This window comes from Hydra vulgaris, chromosome 08 (assembly GCF_038396675.1).
Source record: "Hydra vulgaris chromosome 08, alternate assembly HydraT2T_AEP".
Taxonomy (NCBI): domain Eukaryota; kingdom Metazoa; phylum Cnidaria; class Hydrozoa; order Anthoathecata; family Hydridae; genus Hydra; species Hydra vulgaris.
The window spans coordinates 38,464,360-38,480,000 of NC_088927.1; the positions used below are offsets into that span (position 1 = coordinate 38,464,360).

The 15,641-nt window shown below is 25.7% G+C and overlaps 1 protein-coding gene across 4 annotated transcripts in view; it reads left to right on the forward strand.

The window, feature by feature from the left end:
• Positions 1 to 15,641, forward strand: part of LOC101235701 (tubulin-specific chaperone D) — a 124,690-nt gene that overhangs the window by 87,779 nt on the left and 21,270 nt on the right. For all 4 annotated transcript variants that reach the window (XM_065803654.1, XM_065803655.1, XM_065803658.1 and 1 more), the window contains exons 18-39: positions 114 to 145; positions 546 to 608; positions 712 to 771; positions 959 to 1,055; positions 4,452 to 4,509; positions 4,617 to 4,646; positions 5,567 to 5,652; positions 5,733 to 5,813; positions 6,223 to 6,296; positions 6,818 to 6,929; positions 7,105 to 7,165; positions 8,089 to 8,111; positions 8,238 to 8,269; positions 8,376 to 8,435; positions 9,304 to 9,359; positions 10,792 to 10,858; positions 11,089 to 11,143; positions 11,273 to 11,437; positions 11,565 to 11,678; positions 11,824 to 11,904; positions 12,003 to 12,104; positions 12,175 to 12,228. In XM_065803654.1, coding sequence (XP_065659726.1) covers positions 114 to 145; positions 546 to 608; positions 712 to 771; positions 959 to 1,055; positions 4,452 to 4,509; positions 4,617 to 4,646; positions 5,567 to 5,652; positions 5,733 to 5,813; positions 6,223 to 6,296; positions 6,818 to 6,929; positions 7,105 to 7,165; positions 8,089 to 8,111; positions 8,238 to 8,269; positions 8,376 to 8,435; positions 9,304 to 9,359; positions 10,792 to 10,858; positions 11,089 to 11,143; positions 11,273 to 11,437; positions 11,565 to 11,678; positions 11,824 to 11,904; positions 12,003 to 12,104; positions 12,175 to 12,228 — 1,563 coding nt within the window. The remainder of the gene's footprint in view (positions 1 to 113; positions 146 to 545; positions 609 to 711; positions 772 to 958; positions 1,056 to 4,451; positions 4,510 to 4,616; positions 4,647 to 5,566; positions 5,653 to 5,732; positions 5,814 to 6,222; positions 6,297 to 6,817; positions 6,930 to 7,104; positions 7,166 to 8,088; positions 8,112 to 8,237; positions 8,270 to 8,375; positions 8,436 to 9,303; positions 9,360 to 10,791; positions 10,859 to 11,088; positions 11,144 to 11,272; positions 11,438 to 11,564; positions 11,679 to 11,823; positions 11,905 to 12,002; positions 12,105 to 12,174; positions 12,229 to 15,641) is intronic.

The window sequence follows — 15,641 nt, forward strand, 5'->3', positions numbered from 1 at the left end:
ATCTGGAGCTTTTGATTATGATCTGGAGCTGTTACAGTATTATAAGAATGTAATCTATTTAAGTCAACTTGATTTTTTATAGACTCTTTATTAACTGTTTCTTCTGTTTTTAGTTTTGCTGAATTAGATTCTGCGTGGCATGGTGGTATGTTTTTATGTATGTGTGTTATGTTATGTTATGTTGCATGATTGTATGTTTTTATGTGTGTGTATGTATGTATGTATGTATGTATGTATGTATGTATGTATGTATGTATGTATGTATGTATGTATGTATGTATGTATGTATGTGTGTATGTATGTGTGTATGTATGTATGTTTGCATGATGGTATGAATGTATGTATGTATTTATGGTGGTATTTTTTTTTAATTCAATGAAATACAGTTGTTATATAAGATTAATGATTTTTATATAAAATTATTTGTTAATATTAAACTTATTAAATAATTTATAAAATTGTTTTTTATAAATTATTTAATAAGTTTAATATTTTTTGTAAACATTAAAAAAAAAGGAAGCATTATTTAATGCCACTGTTTTAAGGATGTTTGGCTCTGGCTGAACTTGGAAGGAGAGGACTGTTACTTCCAAACAGACTTTCTGATGGTAGGTATCAAGCCGCTAGAGGTTTCCTTTTTACATAGAGAATTTTAACATATTTATCATGCATCTTTTTAATAATTTTAATATTTGTTTTTTGTTTTTTTAGTTGTACCCATAATTTTGAAGGCATTAATGTATGATGAAAGAAGAGGTTCCTATAGTGTTGGCAAGTGTTTGTTACTTAGTTACTGTTATTCATATTATGTATACGAGTTTACTATAATATTAGAAAGTTACTCTATACTTGTTAATTTTTTACACTTTATTTTTTAATATTCTTTTCTGAAATCTTGTGCATTTTGTTAAGATATTTTAAATTAATTTCTATAAAAATAACTGTACATTTAACATAGGTTCACATGTGCGGGATGCTGCTTGTTATGTATGCTGGTCTTTTGCAAGAGCATATGAACCAGAACAAATTAGTGCTTATATATTAGATATTTCTGCGTAAGTAACAAATTTTTGTTTTTTCTTTTGTTAATTTTCAGACAATATATTTATATAATAAAATAGTAAGCAATGGTTTTTTTTTGCTTTCTTGTATTTTATAAATCAGAATAAATGTTATTTAAAATTTGTCAACATAAAAAAGAAGTATTTTCTATTAAAATGTCTTCATATTAACTTTATACATAGCCACTTTTAATTAATAACTCCAACATTCTAAATTGAAATAGTTCTAGTTAAATACATGGAGAATAGGAAAAAATTATATTTTGATCTCCCAATATGAATTGTGGCTGATCAAATTTGATCAGAGAGAATTGCTAGGCAAAATTAATAATAAAGTTTAAATATCTCCAAAAACAGAAAATCAAAATTATTAAGTTAGCAACTAAATGTTGTTGATTATTGGAATAAACATTTTTGAACAGTTTTGGATCATAACTATCTATAACAATGTATAAAATATAATAAAAGCATAAATGTTATATTGATTAAGCAAAAATATCTAATGATAAAAATTACAGAATGATAAAAATTACTGAATATTTTTGATCAGTGGAATAAACACAGCTTTAGATTTTTTAAAATGAATTCAAAATAATAACTAGAAATGTTAATATTTCTTTCAAAGTCCAAATAATCAATACTGCCAGCTTTTGATTAGTGGGAAAAACGTTTGTTGAGAACATTATATCAATTTAAGCAGTTTAAACAATTTGTGTTTGCTTGAATTGTTAAAAAAGATTTCAAAAGTTTGAGACCATTAAATGTCAATACAATGTAATAGTTTTTGTTTTAAGTAATAAAATTGATTATATAGAAAGTATAAAATAATCATGAAATCATAAAAAAAGGAAATTATAAGATTAATAAGAAAACAGTACCCCAATAACCAATAATTAAAAATTAGTAAATGGAAATATTATTTTTGTTAAAAAATATTTGGTGTGGGTAATTCAAAAAAATATGCAAAAAAGGCAGAGAAGTGAAAAGGTTTATTAAGAGTTATAAGCAAAAATAGAACAATTAATATTGTATTTTATTAAAAGATTTTTTTTAAATATTGATTTATTTTAAATCAGCATTTTTTTGTCAAATAGCACTGATACACGCACTGATATACGCATATATATATATATATATATATATATATATATATATATATATACATACAGTCCCTGGCCACAATATTGTGGTCACCTCACTTTTTCCACATATTTTGTTTTCAAAGTTATTTTAAAGTAATTTTGAGGTGAGTATATTATTATTACTAACTGATTTTACAATACTGACATATATCAAATAAAATAAAAAAGAAAATTTCTTTATAATCATGACCAATGTGAAGTTAGGTGTGTTTTAAGTCAGCAATGTGAATTTTTGTCAGTTTTAAAAAAAACGTGGTTGATTTGTCACATACATTTTTTTTATATTTTAACAGTTTTTTTTTGAGTGAAAAGTGTTTTATTATTTTTAATAGATTTTATAAAGTTACTATAAATAGCAAGAATTAATATATAGTTATCATTTTATTAACATTCTTAGTGTAATAGGTTGTAATTGAAAATTTCAATAAAAAATAAACATGGATACCGGTAAGGACATAAGTCCAAGCAAAATTTCAGAAGTAAAAGCACTTTTACAACATTCAGAGCATTCACAACAGAAAATTGCTAAAATGTGTAAAGCTTTGCAATCATTTGTCAATAAAAGCACAAAATGGAAAACGACATCACTCTTTCTCCAAAAAGGAAAAGACGGAGTGGGTCAAAACGTAAAACCACTCCCAGGACAGACAGAATTATAAGAGATATTTGACTGGAAAATAAAACAAAAATCATCCCTCTTGCTGTCAAAACTTGTTTAAGAGTCTGGAATACAAGTTTCAGAGCGCACAGTGAGGAGACGGCTGGCTGAAGTTGGTTTAAAATCACACAAACCGGCTAAAAACCAAGGCTAACTCCAGCAATAATAAAAAAGAGATTGCAATGGGCAAAAAATCATAAGTATATGACTATTGGAGATTGGGAGCGTGTATATTTTATCAATTTTAAATGAAATATTGTTAAAAAAGTGTTTAAATGTTGACATTACAACTTAATTACAACCACACTATGATGATTTTTTCAGGTGTGTTTTTCAGACGAATCAACTTTTGAGATCTTGTTGGACGAAGCCACCTTTGTCCGAAGAAGACCAAACAAAAAGCATCACCCAGGTTGCATTGTATGGTCAAATATCACCCAGATTGCATGGTGTGGTCAGTTATTAGTGGTAAAGGCACATGAAGACTTTATATTGTCAATGGGATGATGAACCAAATACAGTATCAAGAGGTTATAGAGAGCCAACTTATCCCCCAAATACAAGAATGGTTTCCAAACAACAATACATTTACGTTTATGCATGATAGTGCTCCATACCATAAAGCTAAAAGGATCACAAACTTTCTTAAAACAAAAAATATCTCTGTTTTAGATTGGCCAGGCAACTCTCCTGACCTGAATCCGATTGAGAACTTTGGGAACATTCTCAAGAAGGAATATATATATATATATATATATATATATATATATATATATATATATATATATATATATATATATATATATATACTCTTTAATTTTTCAGAAAAAGCAGAAAAAAAACAAAGAATAGTGAAAGAAAAAATTGGTGGGCCATGTTAAGCCCTCAGTCAATGAAGCAGTACTTCTTTGCGACAGTAGGCCATAAGATAGTTGATTTATGTACCGAATCCCAGTAGCTTCCTGATTTAGTATGACATCATCAGTGTATTTGTCTAATGCTGTATTTATGCATGTATATATAACTATGAATGTATGTTTAGATTACATCTCTGACTTTACACTGAAATAGCCTGCTGCCGGGGGCTTCAGCACATACATTGGCTTTCTTAAAGCCTGCTGCCGCAAAAGAGTGCTGCTAGATTAACTGAGAGTTTGGCATGGGGCAGTAATCTTTTCTTTCATTATTCTTAGTTTTTTTCTTCTTGAATTTCTTTCGTTATTCTTTCGTTATTTTTGAATTTCTTTCATTATTCTTAGTTTTTTTCTTCTTGAAAAAAATGCCATATACTATAAAGATATAAAAAAACTAGTAACAATTTTTTGAAAATTTTTATTTTTTTCTTTAAAAAAACTTCTTTTTTTTTTTTAAAGAAAAATTGTTTTTCTTTTTCTTGTTTTTTATGAATATTTTTCTTTAAAAAAAATCTATAATTTTTACTCTTTTTAATAATTTTCAAAAGAAATTTTTTTATTTACAGTAATAAATTGTTTTTTTTTTATATGGTTTAAGCTATTTTTAACAAAAATAGAAATTAAAATTTTATTTTCTTGTGAATATAAGCATTGAAATTATTATTTTTTTGTTTAGTTCATTGTTAATTGTGACAGTTTTTGATAGAGAAGTTAGTTGTCGAAGAGCTGCATCGGTAAGTTCACAAGTCGCTTTGGTAATTTTTAATTTCATTATAATAAAAAATATTTTATTTTTTCTAAAAACATTTTTTTAAATTTTATTTGAAAAACAAATCTTTAGGCAGCATTTCAAGAAAATGTTGGAAGACAAGTAAATTTTATTGTGTTTATCTTTTTCTATACCAAGGTTATTCCAAAGTTGATTTTAAGTTGTTCTTTATCAAGATCAACTTAAAGTTGATAAATTCTGTGAAAATACATTTGTAAATTATATATAAGATTTTAAATTTAAATATGTTTGCCCCCCCCCCCCCCCCATTTTATATTTTTATTCTTTTTCTTTGTTTTTGTTATACCCCTATATCAAACCTTGATTTGAGCTTTGTTCATTTTGCTTACAAAACAAAGTTCTATACCACAACATCAATACTGCATTTGCGGTTGTAATATTTGTACCACAGCACCACTTCTTTATTTTTGGTTGTAGTATTAACAAATCAATTCTTATTTTTTACTTTTTGAATATATTTTGAGTAAATCTGACAGAATTCAAATATATGTGATCAATTCAAATATATTTTATATTTGAATCATTTAAGTTCATTATTTAGTTATTCATAATTATTTAACTTTAAGAATAGTGACCAGACATATTATCATCTGCTATTATCATATCAAACATACAATCATCATTTCTATTCCAGATATAGTATCATACCAAATGCACTATCATCATACCAGACACACTAGACACACTAATTTGCTATTTTTATATTAAAAATATTATCATATTTTTATTATACAAGACACAAAATATTATGTTGTTACATTATATTCTGTTGTTATACCTGTTATTATAGCATATTATATATTTATGTTTTATTGTCAACTTAAAGTAAGAAAATAAATATATATAATTTATTATTCAACTTAAGAAAATAAACTTCTAATGTTTCAAAGTTTTATTTATTCCTAATAATTTAATTATTTATTAATAATTTTTAATTTTAAGAACTTCTATATTATAATTTTATTTGCGCATGGTATTAATATTTTAACATTAATATTAAGGGTACATTCCCACATGGTATTGATATTGTAACAGCAACAGATTATTTTGCAGTGGGGAATTGTACTTATTGCTATCATAATTTATGGTAAACATTTTCATTTTTTTATTTTTATGATTGTTTAATTGCTTACAATTAAAATGAATAATTACATTTAATTATTTTAGTGTTTATTTGGCTGGTTTTGAAGAGTATAAAACAAAGCTCATTGATCATCTTCTAAAAGTAAAAATATCTCATTGGGATAGGTGATTTTTTTTATTTGTGTTGCAAACTAATTTCCAGGAAATTTAAAATAACTTAAAAAAATATATTGTTAGAAGAATTTGAAACTTTTATGAACCTTGTGAATTGATTTTATACCTTGTGAATTGATTTTATACTTTGTGAGTTGATTTTATACCTTGTGAATTGTGACACAAATAGAACAATCTTGATCATGACTGTTACAAAAAAAAAAAAAAAAATTATTAAAAGTTTTTTTTTACTGTACTGTACTGCTGTACTGTTATTATGCTGTCATATTGTAGCATTATTCTATTGTAATGTTGATCTTATATAAAATATACACCTGTTAAAATGATATTAATAAATCTTTTGAAAGTAGTAAATTGTTTGAAAGTTCAATTTTTATTGTTAAGGAATAATTTTTTATAGTGAAATTCGCATATTGACATCTGTGGCTTTTCATAACTTAACAGATGTGGCCCCTCAATACATGATGGACAAAGGTTACTCCTTTTATTTTAAGTCTCTGTAAAAAAAAAAAAATTTTTTAATATCTTTTTTAAATAAATTTGGATGTAATACTTACCAAAGTTTCTTAAAAAAAATTTTTTTAATAATTTAATAAAATTTGGATGTAATACTTACCAAAGTTTTTAAAAAAAATTTTTTTAAATATCTTAATAAAATTTGGATGTAATACTTACCAAAGTTTCTAAAAATCATATTTAAATGTAATTACACCGCATATCACATATAAATAAAACACATGTCTTCACTGCAAGAAAATTATTTTTTAGCTTTACTATTTATTATTTACTTACATATAATTTTATTATTTTACATAAACTTTACATAATCATAACTTTTGAAAGATTAGTTTATGAAGTTTAAAACCTGTTGATGAATTTAAATTCATTATAAGAAAAAAAAAAAGATTTCATCGACCTATGCCTTTTTTTTTAATAAGATAAATAATTAATCTGTTGATTTTCAGTTTGTTTTTAATCTTATGAAAAACTTTTAGTTTTACCTTTGTTACTTGTGGAAACTTCTTCCATTGACGTTTGCACTAAACATGGATCAATTTTAGCTTTGTCTGAACTTGTGTATGCACTATATTTGCACTCTAAAAAAATGTAACTTTTATGTTTTCAAAATTTTTATTTCTTAAATTATGATTGTTGCTGCATTGTTTGTTTTTTTAATTTTGACCTTTTTTTGGTGTATAAGTTTTTATAAATTATTACATAAGTATTTTAAGAACTTCTTTTTAGAGGGAAAGGTTTTATTTTACAGAGTTCTATTTTTTAGAGAGACAGAATTTATTTTACAGAGTTCTATTTTGGAAAAAATTTATTTATTGGTGAATAATGTAAGTAAAATAATTTAATTTTTAATTTGATAATTCACATCACTAGTATATTCTGCTCACTTTAATTTGTTAATATAACCTTCACTAGATGTACTGAAATCCCTGCAGATATCTTGTTCAATATAATGTCATCATTTTATTTTATGTGATGCTAAGACTGTATGTATATATGTGTTTATGTATATGTATATATACATAAACACATATATACATATATATGTGCATGTTTATACATACATACATAAATACATATATATATATATATTTATATATATATATATATATATATATATATATATGTTTAAACATACATATATATGTATATATATATATATATATATATATATATATATATATATATGTATGTGTATATAAATGTGAATATACATAAATATATATATGCATATATATATACACATATATATACATATATATATGTACATATTTATATATAAATACATATATATGTATATATATATATACATATATATATATATATGTTTATACATACATATATATATATGTATATATATATATGTATATATATATATATATATGTATGTATGTATGTGTATATAAATGTGAATATACATACATACATATATATATGCATATATATACACATATATATATATATACATATATATATGTACATATGTATATATATATATATATATATATATATATATATATATATATGTATATATATATATATATATATATATATATATATATGTATATATGTATATATATATATTATATATATATATATATATATATATATATGTATATATATATATATATACATATATATATATATTATGACAACATGCATGTCTTAATCACCATATATTTAAATATATATATGTGTGTGTGTGTGTGTATGTGTGTACACAATCATATAAGTTGTTATTTATATTTAGCTGCGCAAAGGCAATAAGTTCAGGTAAAAAAAAATTTTTTAATACTATGATTAAAACTTGATTTTTCTTCATACAGTTTATTTACTTCATTTATTTTTCGTCATACATGTTCATTTACCTGATGCTTGTTTTAAATAATTTTTGTTTAGAGGTGTTGATGGAGAACACTTAAGAAAAGCAGGTCTCTCAACTTTTTAATTTTAGAAAGAGTATATTTTGTATATACTGGAATTGTTTTTTGTATTTCTTTTAGAAAAGTAATACTGTTTTCAAATGATTTGTTTTAGTGTGCAATATGATTGAAAAATTTTCTTATTCTGAAATCCCTGTGAATGAATCAGTATTAGGTATACTTTGTTACTGCTATTTTTGATGAAACGACTAACAGTGGGGCCGAAGCGCAAAGTTCTGAAAATAGAATCATAGTTATTAATTGAGCAATACAAGAAAACTCATTGAACACTTAAAATATTTTTTTGCTGGTTAAAAGAAAGTGTAGTATTTTTATTTAAACAATTTTTAGAACTGGGTTCTATTTTTAGATTAAAAATAGAATTAAAAACAACTTTTTCATTAAGCTGTTTAACAACATTTGAAAATAAAACTGTCCTAATTTACTAACATTTTAAAGATACTTTTTAAAGCTTGGCAATTTTAGTTCCAAATTATAAATTCCTTAAAATAGCTAAATAAATTTTTTTTCTGGCTTTCAAAATAAATAATTTTTATAAAAATATAATTTTTTTTTTTGTCAAATAATCTTCTTTGAGTCCACAGAGCAATATCTTGTCCAGAGGTGCCTACTATGCAATTTATACAGAGGTTTATACAGAACTTTAAACAGTGGTTTATACAGAACTTTAAACAGAGGTGCCCACTATGCAATAAATTATACAGAGTTGCCTACTATGCAATATTTTGTAAAAAGGTGCCCACTGTGTAATATTTTGAACAGAGGTGTTGACTGTACAATATATTGAACAAAGGTGCCCAATGTGCAATATTTTATACAGATTATACAATTTACAATATTTTTGTACAGAGGGTGCTCTGTACACTGTGCAATATTTTTATGTTACTGAAATGTTTACTATTATATTTTAATATAATCTTTTTATATATTGATATATTTTATTTGCATAACTTTTTTCATATGGAACAGTTAATTCATTAATCGGTTTTTTTATTGCTGTTGTTTCAAAACAATTTTTTTAGACGACTGGATATTTGTAATTGAAGATTCATTGTCGCATACCTTAGTTGATGTTCAGGTTTTTTATTATTTAGAGATTTTAATATATTTTATTTTACATATGAGTTGATTGGTATTATGTGATGTATCATATATTTAGTGTGGCAATGTTGTGCATTAGAAAAGTTTATCAATTTATCAAATATTTAAACTGGTATTTAAGACAAGATCAGATAAAATATTTTTATAGTACAAAAAATAGTGAAAAACTGATTAGTTAAATAAATCAAAAAATATTAAAATAAATTATAATAGAATAAAGTAAAAACAAATTGTTACAAAGTAACATGTTAATAATAATCCTCCCTTTACAACTTTACAAACTTCTTCAAATTAGTAATGTCCTCTTTTAAAGCCATTTTTTGAATGAAATAAAGCAACTATTGGTTTTGTAAATATATGCTTAGCCTAATGTCATTGAGGTAGCCTTTTAGTTAGGGGTTGAGTTTATTGGTGTTATTTGTGAATTCTTTACTAGATTTTAACTTGACTTTACAAATGCTTCCTTCTGAAATTCTGTACAACTGCTATTAGGCATTATTAAATGTCAATCAATATAGGTAGACAGTAGCAGTAATAGTTTTTCTACTTTATATGAATTGGCTGGCAGGAAGCAGCAATAATAGTTGTTCTGCTTGACATAAACAAGCTTGTACCACCTCAAGTATTTGAGATATTGTGCTGTATTTATACTAATTTTTTAATTAATCTTTTTATTAATGGCAATACATTCCTTGTGTGTTTTAAAGACAGCAAAAGTTTTTCTTATATATTTGATTAAATTTATTTTGAAGTAATGCCTTTAACACTCAAAATTGCATGTTATATGCTAATAATTATTAGCAAGTTGTAATAAATATCAATTAAATTTGCTTTTTATTTTATCAATTAAATTTTTACAATGCAGTTATTACTAGTTCAATAAATTACACAAACAGTTTGAAAGTTAGTTAAAGCTTTAAAAATGTTAAGTTACTCAATCAGTTCGGAAGTTAGTAAAAGCTCTTAAAATGTTAAGTTACTCAAACAGTTTATAAGTTGATTAAAGTTTTTTTAATCAACTTTAGAAAAGTAATAGTGATAAACATAAGTGAATTTTCAAGAAAAATGGTTGAAGTGAATTATCATGAAATGTAGTTGAAGTGAATTATCATGAAATGTAGTTGAAGTGAATTATCATGAAATGTAGTTAAAGTGAATTATCATGAAATGTAGTTGAAGTGAATTATCATGAAATGTAGTTAAAGTGAATTATCATGAAATGTAGTTGAAGTGAATTATCATGAAAAATAGTTGAAGAGAATTATTTTTGTATTCTATATTATCAAAGTTTATTCTTTAGGTTTATTGTTTTTTTAAATCTTTGCAAATAAGTTATCTTTGCAATAAGAAATTTTTTAAAAAGTTTTTATTTTATTTTATCGAAACTTATACTAATGATTTTTATGCAGAATGCAGCATGTAGAGCTCTTCCACCATTTTGTTTACAATACTTGCAGACAAGTACATACTCTCATGGTAAGTTATCTTTTTATCATGGTTAGTTTATTCTCATGGTAAGTTTTATTTGTTGTTGTATTGTTTTTAATTTTTAAAATTCTAAAATTCAAGGTAGCAGAAGTGATACTTTTCACGGCATCTATACTACTGGATTGTTTACTTAGATACCAAAATCTTTTTTAAAAACAATTCAATTATAATGAATGAATTCGTTTGTTATATTTGAATTTAAAATTTTTAATTTTTAGAGGAGTTGTTAAAAAAGATCTGCTTACAATCACAATCTTCGAATAAGTTTGTTCGGTAAATATCAGATTTTACTCATGTTGATTCATTGCATTCGTGTGTATGACTTAAGTCTCAGGTCAAAGTAAGACTTGAGTAAGTAAGACTAGAGTTTGTACAAAATTGTTTAATAGATTTATTTACTAGGATGGGTTTTACTGATGCATTAGGAGTCTTACCAAGATTTATGCTACTTAAACAAGTGAATCAAATTTTGGACTTGCTTATCCAATCTAGCTTAACTACAAATAATAAAGTCAATGATGGTGTATTTGCTGAAGCCAGAGTGAATTCAGTTAGTGCAATTGTAAAGTAAGAATTTTTTAAATAAACTTTTATTACTGAAAATGAGAGTTTATAACAATATACAAAAAGTGTAAGTTTAGGTTAATAAATATTATCAGAAATAATAGTTTATTTTAAATTAAATTTTCCACAGAATTTGTAAAACGGTAGGCTTGGTTGATGTTACAGATTATGAACATTTGTATGAATGTTTTTTTTTGGCTCTTCAAGATTATACTGTGGATAGTCGAGGAGATGTTGGAGCCTGGTAGGTTTTTTATTTTGCTTAAAAATATATATTTCTAATTTTTAATTTAGGAAAGTAATAACACATAGTACATTATTTAAGTTCATGAAATTATATATATTAAAAATTATATTATTAATTAAATATTTATTAAATATTTATTTAGGGTTCGTGAATCTGCTATGTCAGCTTTAGTTGACTTTTCTAATCTTGTTTTAAGTACTGGATTTTGTATTTCAAAAGACATGTAAGTTTGGAAAAGTTTTAATAAAGTAGAATTATTGTATATATCTTTTTTTTAAATAGTTTTTTTTTTTTAAATGAAAAGTCATACTATTACTTTAGATGCAAGAAAATTATTTACTATCTTGTTCAACAGTGTTCAGAAAAAATTGATAGAACTCGTGAATGTGCTGGAAATGCACTTGTAAAATTTGTTTATTACAGGTAATTACGAGGCATTGTAATAATTACCTGTTCATTTTATTACAATGGCATAATTGATTTTTTTTTTTAGCCCTGGGGATGTATACATACCAAGTTGTAAAGAGTTTCACGAACTGCTTCCTTTGTAAGTTTCTATTATATTTAAAATTTTATATTTAATAAAAAAATTTTTTTCATCAATATACTGGGTGCATAATAAAAAATAATGCAAATAGAGCAGAAAAGACAAATTTTTTATTACAAAAAAAACATCCTTTTACAAAAAAGTTTATGAAATAAAAATTGTTTCTTGTCATGTCTAATGTATTTTATTCAAAAAGGCTGCCTTCTTTCTTAATAATTTTTTCAATTCAACCTCTAAATCCATGATATGTCTTCTGGATGTATTCACTCGAAATACAATCCCAGGCCTTGACAAAGGAGGTCTTCATAGTGTTTGTGTGGGTTTTTGTACAAGCATCTGACTAAAGTTTAGACCACATTGAATAGTCCGGAGGGTTAACATCTGGAGAGTTAAGAAGGCTGTCAGGTTTTCAGCCAGAAATTCAGCATTTTTTTTTCAAGCCTGGCATTTGTCTTTTACTGTGTAGCACGGTGCTCTATTATAGGTGAACACAATCTTTCCATTTTTATCATAGGTTATCTTTCTCTAAAGCTTAACATGACTCTCCAGAATGTTTATGTAAGCACTAGCGTTCAGTCTTTCACCTTCTTTCACTAACACAAGAGGCATTTTTCAGCCATCAGAATTAATGACTGCAAAAATCATTACCTGACTAGGCTGTTTTGTTTTAAAAATTTCATAAGTGTTCTGGAAGTTTAATTTATTTATCTTTAGCAACAACACAGTTGTTTCCGCTATTTGAGGCACAACCCGCCGTTTTATGCCTTATGTTTCTATGGACTCCAAGGGCCTCTGGGATCTCCTTGGATACCATCCTGGCACTCAAAATTGAATTATCTGTTTGTTTTTGCTTCCCATGTTGAACTAAATTTAAATATTGTTGTTTTTTATTTTACCATAGTAATCTACACATAATAAGCTTTTCACATATACCAAAAAACCTTGACTTAAATTTTTGGCTGGAAATACTGCTTTTTATATGCACTATTTTTTTTAAGTGAACTTAATTGTTAGAACTCATTATTCTACAATAAAATTTATTATTGTCTAACATCGGTGAATACTTTGTGGCACACACGCACACTCAAGCTTGCTTATTTTTAATAATACTTTATTTTTTAATAAGTTTAAAAAAAAATAAGACAATAAAACAATAAAATAATAAACACAAAAGCAATGTTAAAAAATTAAAACTTTCTAACAGTTTGGCTGATAAGTCCTGGGACTGACACATAGATGGCACATGGATTATTGCTTCCATATTATTTTCACTTTGTACCAACTTTCAAACAAAACATATATAAATTTGACAGAAATCAGACTATTCTTTTGTGAGTTGAAGTGAACTTTTTTGAACGTGTTTGAGTGAACTTTTGTTATTGTTAAAAAAAATGAAAAAAGATATAACAATAAAACATCATTTTTTGATGGGAAAAATACTGTCCAAACAAAAACTTGGCTTAGCGAATATTATCTTGACTCTGCTCTGTTGAAAACAACTATTTGTTGATGGTTTGTTGATTTTAAACATAATTGTGTGAGCACAAATGATGCTGAATACAGTGGATGCTCAAAAGAGGTTGTTACCAACAAAAACATAAAATAAATCCACAAAATAATTTTAAATGACCTTAAAGACTCTGAGGATATCGGAAGAGCGTGTTGGACATATCGTGCATGAATATTTGGACATACAAAAGACACAAACTCACAATCAATCAAAAACAATAACAGGTTAATGATTCTGATCAGTGTTTTAAGCTGTTTAACCATAATAAAGACAATTTTTTGCGTTGGTATATGAGAATGGATAAAATTTGACTCCATCGCAACACCCCAGAGTTAAATCGGCAGTCAACTGAGTGGAATGCGACGAACCCAATCCAAAATGTGAAAAGACAAAACAGTCGGTTGGCAAGGTTATGGCATCTGTATTTTGGGATGCACGTAGAATAATTTTTATCTCTAGAAGGGGCAGACCATCAACAGCGACTATTACATTAAGGTGTTGGAGCCTTTGAAAGAAGAAATCATGGGAAAATGACCTTATTTGAAGAAGAAAAAAGTGTTGTTTCACCAAGACAATGCACTGTGTCAATGAAAACTTTTAAAGTGGATGAAAATGATGGCAAAATTGCATGAATTGGGATACAAATAGCTTCCCCATTCACTATATTTTCCGGATTTAGTCCCCAGCGATTATTTCTTGACTTTATTTTTTTTTTGACTGTTAAGAAATTCACCCATAAACTATTGAGAAAGCAAACATAAGTCGATAATGTTGTGTGTTATGAATAATTTAAGAAATTATTCATAACACATGAAATACATAAATTATAAGTTTAAATAAGTATAAGCTTTTTAAAATAAGAATTTTTTTTTTTTTCAGACAATGTATTTAAATTTTATTATTTTTTTTATAACAATATTGTTTGATTTAAAGATATTTTATGAATATTTTATAAAGATAAAGTTTAATTGATTTAATTGACTTAAAATGATTTTTAATGTGGTTTCAGATTAAATTAAATTACAATACTGTATTTTAAAATACATAAGTTTACTTAAAAATGCACTGTACTTTAAAATACATATCTGACATTTTTTATTTTCAGTTTACTCGTTAACATAGTTTAACTTTTTAACAATGTTTATTGAGTAAATTACATTTACTCAAAATACATAATAAAATGATTTCCTGCTTAGACTCTTCTACAGCTTGTGGTCTGGATAACATACCTGTTATAGTCTTGCAGAAGTGTTCTCTGGAGCTGTTGTCTATACTTTGTCTATAATATCAAAACTGTTTAACAAGTGCTTATTAGAGTCTTGTTTTTCACCCTGCTTAAAAGCGGCAACTGTTATGCCTATTTTCAAAAATTCTGGAGAGCAATCTGATTCGTCTAACTACCATCCCATTAGTTTTCTTCCTATCATAAGCAAGGTTTTTGAATCTTCAATTAACAAACACTTAATCTCTCATCTTGAATCTAATAACTTACTTTCTGATCATATGGAATTCGATCTTCTCGTTCTACTGCTGGTTTGTTAACAACAATAACTGATAGGTTTTATTGTGCATTATATAAAGGTGGAGAGGTTAAGGCTATTACTCTTGACATTTCTAAAGCCTTTGATAAAGTTTGGCATGGTCTGGTCCATAATTTCTCTTCTTAGGGTGTATCAAGTAAAATCTTTAAGACTGTTGAATCCTTCCTTACCAATCGTAGTATAAATGTTATCCTCAATGGACCACACTCTTCTTCATATCCTGTAACTTCAAGGTTCTATCCTTGGCCCCATACTCTTTTTAATTTACATTAACGATCTTCCAGATATCTTCCAGACGCTAGCTCTTTATAGCCCTGCTATAAAGAGCTAGCGTCTCTTGCGCCATCTACTGAAATTCATTC